This window comes from Limulus polyphemus, unplaced genomic scaffold (assembly GCF_000517525.1).
Source record: "Limulus polyphemus unplaced genomic scaffold, Limulus_polyphemus-2.1.2 Scaffold295, whole genome shotgun sequence".
NCBI lineage: Eukaryota > Metazoa > Arthropoda > Merostomata > Xiphosura > Limulidae > Limulus > Limulus polyphemus.
Window position 1 is genome coordinate 726,657 of NW_013665905.1, and position 8,405 is coordinate 735,061.

At 31.8% G+C, this 8,405-nt stretch overlaps 1 protein-coding gene across 1 annotated transcript; it reads left to right on the forward strand.

Annotated features, from left to right (window-relative positions):
• Nucleotides 1-3,563: 3,563 nt before the first annotated feature.
• On the forward strand, nt 3,564-6,902 carry LOC106457139 (DNA-directed RNA polymerase II subunit RPB7; the record flags this gene model as incomplete). Its single annotated transcript, XM_013916524.2, has 3 exons — nt 3,564-3,818; nt 4,752-4,861; nt 6,743-6,902. Coding segments are annotated over exons 1-3 (282 nt in total), but the record flags the coding sequence as incomplete, so codon positions are not given.
• Nucleotides 6,903-8,405: the final 1,503 nt, after the last annotated feature.

The following is an 8,405-nucleotide window of genomic DNA, read 5'->3' on the forward strand; positions in this document are numbered from 1 at the left end:
AGATGCTATATGTTACTGCAATATTCTTTCAGCAGAACAGACATTATCTACTATAGAAAAAACCCAACTAGAACAAGGATATCTCAAAAAGTTTCTGGAACATGCGTTTATGTTAAACCTGCCTACAAACTAAGTAAAAATAATAAAAAATTCCTATATCACTAAAGCAGATAAGAAAACGTACAATGTGATGGGTCTGCACATAAAAGTGTCATCCCTTGCTTTCGAAGTTATTGAGTAATCATTCAGAATAAGATGTCAACTGTACATCGTGTTTAAACCATTCTATTTGTGTACAAATGCTTGGTTGAATAATTAGCAGCTGAAAAGGCATTGTGATTCGTACTAATGAGTGATATTTGGTTGCAAGACATTAGTCTTAGGTTTTACAGTAGTCATTCAATGTATCTAGCTAAGTTGTAGTGGAATATCTGCGGAGCAGACTGTGTGAAATTGGTTAGATATTTAATTAGAACTAGTACTTATCCAGCTGTCCATTATGAGAAAATGCTCGAGTTTTAGGAGAAAGGCAGCTCCAACATTCAGCCGAGTTACTGATGTTATCCTCCTAATTGATATAGATGAAACTAAACAATCATCTAGAGCTAGAACAGTCACTGGTTGTTAGATCACTAAGTGAGAGGATTGTTGTTGCTTGTAGTTAAGCACAAAGCTACACAGTGGGCTATCTGTTCTCTACCCGGTTTCTAGAAGTGTAAGTCCGCAGATATACCGCTGTGACACCGGGAGGCAAGTGAGAGGAAATAGGAATTCATGCTTTTGAAGCTATCAAGTGATGTTCACTGTACAATGTGTACACTAAATTGTTTACTTTTCACTTTATTACTACACAGTTAGTACGGTTTGTTGATCATAATATTATCAGGACCATAAAAGCTTAGACTCTCTTAGTTTCTGAGCTATCAAACAGAGTTTCGCTAAAGAAGATATCTTCTGGATATCAGAAAATAGCTGCTACATGGCCTCAAGCTAAGGCAGCTGGAATTGATAATAGTTATGTACCCAGTACAACAACAATTTACACAACTGAGAATGATAGCTAGCAGGTCAAAATCCCAGTTGAAAGGGTATTATGGCCATTGTTTTCTGAGCTATCAGTAGGTTTTCATGATATAATGTAAACACTACATTTTTTGATTGCCATCTGATGTACTTCATAAGCCAGGATGGTCATGTGGTTGAAAAATCAATGACTGAAAGAGCATTACAACCATTGTTTTTTAAGCCACCAAGTGAATTTTTTTTATGTGAAATGTCATCTGACATTTCGAGAAAATCAATCACTTTATCTAACCGAGTAACAGGCTGCCTGTTATTCGTTACATTATTTCCTATATTTTTGAAAGGTATGCCAATTCTAAATGCAGTGAAGAAATTGTGTTTCCTCTGAGTTTATGTTGACATACAGTAGTAACAAACATGGCCATAGCTAAGACAAATAGACAAATATCGACAAGCACACGCGGTCAACTTTACATATTGTATATCTTTTCCATGTGGGTGTAAAATTAAATAGCATGTTACATTTTATTTCAAATTTTAACCAAGGCCCAGACCTCAGTGACCTCATAGTCTATGGCTATGGTAATAACATGAGTATTAATCCTCGCTGAGGAGAATTTTAGCTTAAAAGTCAGTTCAACTGAATTCTGCCAGTGACTATTCATTTTGTGATACCTGAAATGAAAGATGAGTTTAGTTTGAGGGCTCATAGATTGTAATACATTATGGGAGTGTAGTTTCTGATACGTAGCTTTGGAAGGTAAACCAAGAAAGTTACCAAAGTAATTTATGCAAGAGGCAATCTGTTGTAAACTATTAGGGGATGTGACAATGTGTATTGACAATATATGTATATAACAATATATATGTATAGAGATAAATATATCTGTATAGTTTTGGATGCATCATCAGTGTTGTATAACAGCAATGAATTGGTTACTCAAAGAACACAATAGTGAGTAACATGTGCATGGTGACAAATAATTGATATAAAATGTTGTGACTGTGATATGAGCTTAACTGTGGTAAATAATCTAGAAGGTATTATTTGAAAATACAAAGCATCTGTTATTTTCATTAATGGTAGTGACAGAATGTTTAAATTTTGACATCGAAATATACGGCAAGTAGTGAATTTTCATGAAAGAGTTAAGAGTAACAAAGAAACGTATGTTGTGTCTGAAAGAAAACGCAGTATTACCTTTTGTTTTTTGTAAAGAGTAGTGCAAAATATTTCGATTGAATTGAATTGAAATACTTGAGAGTGGGTGATGTTATCATTAGTATATGAAATGCACAAAGAGTAGTTTAGATATCATAATAACTGTAAACTTGGTGTACCTAGTGTTTTCTTTGGTTGTGGTTGAAAATAATACTTGCATGATTAAAGTTTTATGATTGTACCAAAAAAACTAGTACCAAACTTGCATATAGAGGAATTTCTGTAAGGAAAGATAATATAAATTCTAATGGTCAAAAGCAAGGGTTGGCATCACCTAATTCAAGTTAGCTCATGTGTATAGGAGTTAATTTGTTTAGACTCCCCATTTATTGACTTTATAGCCAGGCTTTCTCCTTGCAAAACTATGTAGAAGACAGTGATCTTTTCCACTGGCAAGTCATGTGATACATTGAAGTTACAACTTCCGTTATTTTTAGATGTGAACGACCAACAGTAAAACAGGTGGCACACACGTTCTGAGACGAATAACAGTATTGTTTGATGTTTATGATGCTCTGTTTTCTCAGCCTGGGGTACTACTTCTTACTAAGAGCTCTCAAACCTCCATAAAGGTACTTTCTTAGGTGAATATATTTATTTTGATCATTTGAGTAAATCAATAAACTTCGTTTGAGATTGTCACATATTGTATCCAGTCTCTTTTTTAAAAATACAGTCAAAAGTCAGGACCAGTTAATATAGTTTAGGTTTACATAACATTTTCTGTCGTACCTCCTGTTATTCTGAGGAACGTAATCGATTACTCTAAGTGAAATCAATGCACCCAAGATGCCGCAAAGTTCTGGTGTAGTTTTGGGCAGATATCTTAAATGAACAAGAACATGTGTGTAATGCTGGTTAAGAAAATTTTTTGTTATGAGAATCTCTGTCAAATTTAATTTTTTACTTTTTGATCTCAGTAATTGTAAACTCACAAAATTGAATGAGTATTTTAGCATGAAATGTTCAATATGTACTTAATACAAATTCACAATCAACTTTGTAGGCTATGTTTGTTTGCTTTAGTGCAAAGCTACACGATAGTCTGTCTGTGCTTTGCCCACCACGGGAAGTCGAACCCTGGATTTTAGCGTTGTAAATTCGTATACTTACTGCTGCCCTACTGGAAGACTGGGGATATGTGCCACTTCTGCTCTGTGGATTAGGTTCTGTGATGTCGATCTTTTAAAAACATAATTGTTCATGAATTTTACCTACGTATGCCTACAGTGTCATAACGGGAAATATTTAAGTTAAAATTAAATATCCTAATGAACGTTTTTCACATTTAGTTAAAAGCTTGTTTTATTTCAAACAATTTGTCTGTTTTCTCGTAACTTTTGAAAGATAAATTAAAGCAACAGTTAGGTGGAGCTATTGAGGTTTTCTAAAGAATTGAATAACGAAGCAGAAGAAATAAAACCAATAGGCCTACTGGAATTTAGTAATAATATGGACTCTTGGTAAGCGTAAAAAGGCTTGTGGGTTGAAAGTTTTTGTACATCATTTGTTCTGGAAGTTTTAAATTTAATCACCTCGTGTCAGCAGAAAAAAACAACAAATGTTTTACCATGTAAGTTTTTTTAACTTATATGTTATAATATTTATTATTTTTTTAACCTTTGCCATATATTATTATTTAACATTTTAAGATTTAAGAATAACGAATTAATTTTCATCAGATTCGAAGTTTGTAATGTACGAGATAGTGTAGTACTAATAGTTGAAAGCATATTACGTTTACAGACTCTTTGACAGTTTGAGTCTGATCTTGAGATTATAATAATACAAATGAGCATTCCGCGCTCGTGTTCGCGAGAAAAATAATATAATTGTATTTCTCGTGAAAATTCTTCATTGAATGCATTTTATAAATATAATATAAAGTCTCACTTTTGACATCACCCTACATTAGGTAACACTAATCTAAACCTGTTGAAGACAATATTGTCACATCATGGAAACTTATACTACAGACATCGATCAAGGGATGGTTCTTCAACTTCAAGACTATCTTGCACACCCTCAAGAAGAGTAAAAATTTAAACCCATGTTTTATTTTGTAAGAAATAATCAATTCCCACTTTAAGTTCCTGTAAATTGTTGGACTCTACAGTAGACTAGAATAACTCATTTCATGAGTCAATCACCCTATTAGGAAAATTAAACTGCCTTAATTAGGGTCTAGCCTGTCGTTTTAACAAATCTTCTATTTGTTTCTTCTCACCCTGTTACCTTGAGAACATAGTATAAATAAATCAAAATGCCTTTATCCATTCCATCCCTGATAAAGCTCTTGGGTCAGATAATAGTTACCCAAGAGTTTTGAAAGAGGTTAAGGATTGGGTATGTAAGCCACATGCTACTATTTCTTCTAAGTGCTTGAACAGTTGGCAGGTGCTAGAAGATTGGAAGTTGAGTGATGTTACATCCTTTTTTTTGTCATAGTTCATATATATATGTACAGGTATGTATATTTTGTGCTTCATTTATTTTGTTTTGACAGATTTCCCTCGAGCATGAGATTCTTCTTCATCCTCGATATTTTGGCCCACAGCTTCTGGAAACTGTGAAGCAAAAATTGTTTACTGAAGTAGAAGGCACATGCAGTGGAAAGTAAGAAGATTGCAAACATTTATTTAGATTTTGTCATTTATTAAGTTAAATGATCTCTGAAATAAGTAAGAGTTTGCTGAATTGAACTACAGAATGTGTTGATCTACAGTGGACATTCATATAAAATAGATAGAGTGTAGTATAGATGAGATGCTTTTGACCGGTAATTTGTGACGAGTAATCTTCCTTAGATTTTTTTTATGTTAATTATTTACTTAAATGTATTTTCATGGAAGATGATATTTGTATATTTATATCTAACTTATTTGGGAAGAGGTACCAATAGATCAGAATAGTTATTTTTTTGATAGATAATGTTCAAAATGGTTGTCTTATTCTGAAGGACTCTGAGAGTCATAATAACTGGAACAGAATGTAGAAGCTACTATAAGTTTCAATAATAAGTGAAAAGTGATGCAGTTGTAGTATGGTAAAACTGGAAAGACTTGCACAATGACCCTTTTTTTTTTCAAGTGATACTTAAGGCTAACTTGCTATTGAATAGTTACTATATTATACTCCATTTGAGGTTTTCAGTGTCTAGGACAAATGATTAGCATCTTTATGACTGATTAGTTACTAGAGCTAGACAATTAATGTGATTATTTGATATAATTGATTACTTATGAACATTGATTACCTTGATTTTTGGCATGTAAAATGATTGATTAATTGAAATTACTTTGAAAACAATTAATGTAAAGAATTGAGATGCTGATGTTTTGTTAAATAATACTTGAAAAGTATTTTTCTCAAAATGTGTTGGAGGATGTAGTCTACTTTTGGGTTGCTTTGTTTGCATCATATTGATATAGTTTTTGCACTTGGGTTTCAACTGCCTTATGTTTTTATAGTGTGATATTACAAATAAAAATTCTAATTGCTTTAAAATTCATTACATGCAGTTTTACTGATGGAAATAGGTTTTTAACTAGTGTACTTATACATACAAGTAACCAAGTTTTAGGATGGTAGTTATTTTTATACTATTGTTTTTTAATGTGTGTTTTCAATTCACCAGAATAATTTCTTGCTTTTATGTACAAGTATTTGATGTTTAAGTTTTTCTTTACTCTGACTTAATACAATTTTTATATAAAGTGTTGTTTCACCCATCATGCTGCAGTCATCATCTGCTTTAAAAGTGAAAACTATTTTAAGTTAAAATTGCAAAGATGTGTATGTATAGTTCAGACATGCAGTAAGTATAAGAGGAAACTTAGGGTATTTTTCCTTTTTATTTCACATATAAAAGGTACCTGCAAGAGACTGCTGTCAATGTAAGTCAGTTACATTGATCCAAAACAAATTATTGTAAGATATCTGAATGACAAGAAAACAAAAAATACAAAACAAAACAGATTCACTTACTATCTTTAATATAAATGTGTTGATGAATATTTTTGACAAACTGGATAGATGCACAAGTTTAGAAGGTACACCATAACTTTGACTTGAACTGTTATAATACTAATATTGAAAAAAGAAAAACAATTTTCAAACTTTAAGTTAAAAAAAAACCCTATAAACATAAAGCCAAGACTTCAAACAACAAGAGAAGCAATGCCTATTATTTTCTTTCACATCGGCTTTTCAACGAAATTACCAGAATTTGACACTTATATTTAACATTTTATACCATGAAAATGACATCAAATCTCATTATAACTGGTTTTATTTATAGATCAATCCATTTCAGATGAGTCATGATTTGGTAGAGTGCATATATTATGTAGATGGCTTGATATAACTCGTATTCTTTTAGAGAGGGATCATTGTAAAAATAAAGAGTGTATTTAGTTTAAGAGTTCAGATTTAGACTTGAATTTTGCCCTTTAGTGGAAGAAAAAAAAGTTGTCTTATTGAATTTATTTTTGACAGGTATGGTTTTGTAATAGCAGTGACGACAATTGATAACATTGGTGCAGGATTGATTCAACCAGCACGTGGTTTTGTTGTCTACCCAGTGAAATACAAAGCCATTGTATTTAGGCCCTTTAAGGGTGAAGTGTTAGATGCTGTTGTTACACAGGTAAACAAGGTAAGGACAAAAGTATTGAAACAGTACATAGAAAAATTAGGTTTGTAAGCTCAAATGTTTGATATATTTAATTCTTAAGAAAGCATACTTAACATATTTGAGTATGAGATTGATTCTCTACCATAAGCACTAGTTTAGAGAAATGACTTTTCTTTTTCATGTAGCTTAAAATGTGGCAAATCACTAATATTATGTTCAACACTCATCTTTCATGTATCTTAAATGCTGACTAGTCAGTAAAATTGTTAGTTTTGCTAGTACATTGTAGACATAAAGGTTTTACAAAAATGTAGGTATGTGAATTTCAGTTTGGTAAAATATATTATGGTTGTGATAACTGTTAGTTATATATCACATATCAAGTTGTTTTGATACTGCTTCAGAGTTATACCTGTAATATACCAGTTTACTAGGAAAAATTCTCTCCCAAAATTCCTGGATTTACTATTGATACTGTTTATATGAAATACATAACTATCTGTACAATCAGTTATTACTGTCCATGTGTAGTATGGCTGTCTAAAAGAGTGGGACACTCCATTGTTTAAAAGACCATGATTTTTAACATGTATCCTAACAGAAGATTTTTTATACTTTTATTTTCAGATTGTTGTTAAATTTCCTATCTGTTTTAAAGATGCTGTTCAAGTAAATTTAACCAGTACTTTCATTCATGTCTTTAGTTATCCTTCTGAATGAAAACATTTGGGAAAATTATAACAAAACAGTGAGGCTGTTTGTCCATCCATCTGTAGACATCTTTCTGTGCAAAAAGTTAGTTCTAAACATCAGATTTTAGTCAAACTTCATAGGTTGCCTCACTTGGAGATGGGAAAGAACCATATATTGTTTTGAGGCTAAAAGGTTACAGGTCAAGAAATTTGGTTTTTGTATAAAGAAAACATAACCACAAAATACACACACAATATTTATCAGCACATCAAAAACAAACTAAGCAAGTGGTTGGGGGGGGGGGGGACAATCATTCTATTAATGGGTATTTAAAACTGGTGTGTGTGTTTCCTGAATTTGCCCATTTTAAACATGTAAATGGGGAGTCTGATCAATGGTTGTGCATGCCATCACAATGATATAGTGCAGTTAATACTATTATAATATTACAGAACAAAACTGTTCATTGAAGAAAATTCAACTGGTTGCTTTTTTAATATACATTCAGTTTTGGTCTTTTCACATTGAAATTTAGACTAACCCAGAATAATATCAGTAACATAAATATTACTATTATTTTTGATGTGTGGAACCAGAATTAATTGGTATTTTAACATGTGTGATCGTGAAACAAACTCCATTTTCCCAAAACATGATGCAATTAAGCCACAGAGTTTTTCAGATTTAACAGTTGGTTCAGAATGATGCATTGTCAGTAGTGAAACAAAGAGTGTGTTTGAAAGTAATGCAAGTGTCAGATTAAGAAATAATATTATATATATATATATATATATATATGTATGTAGGTTCTGTTTTTTGTTTTTTATTGCC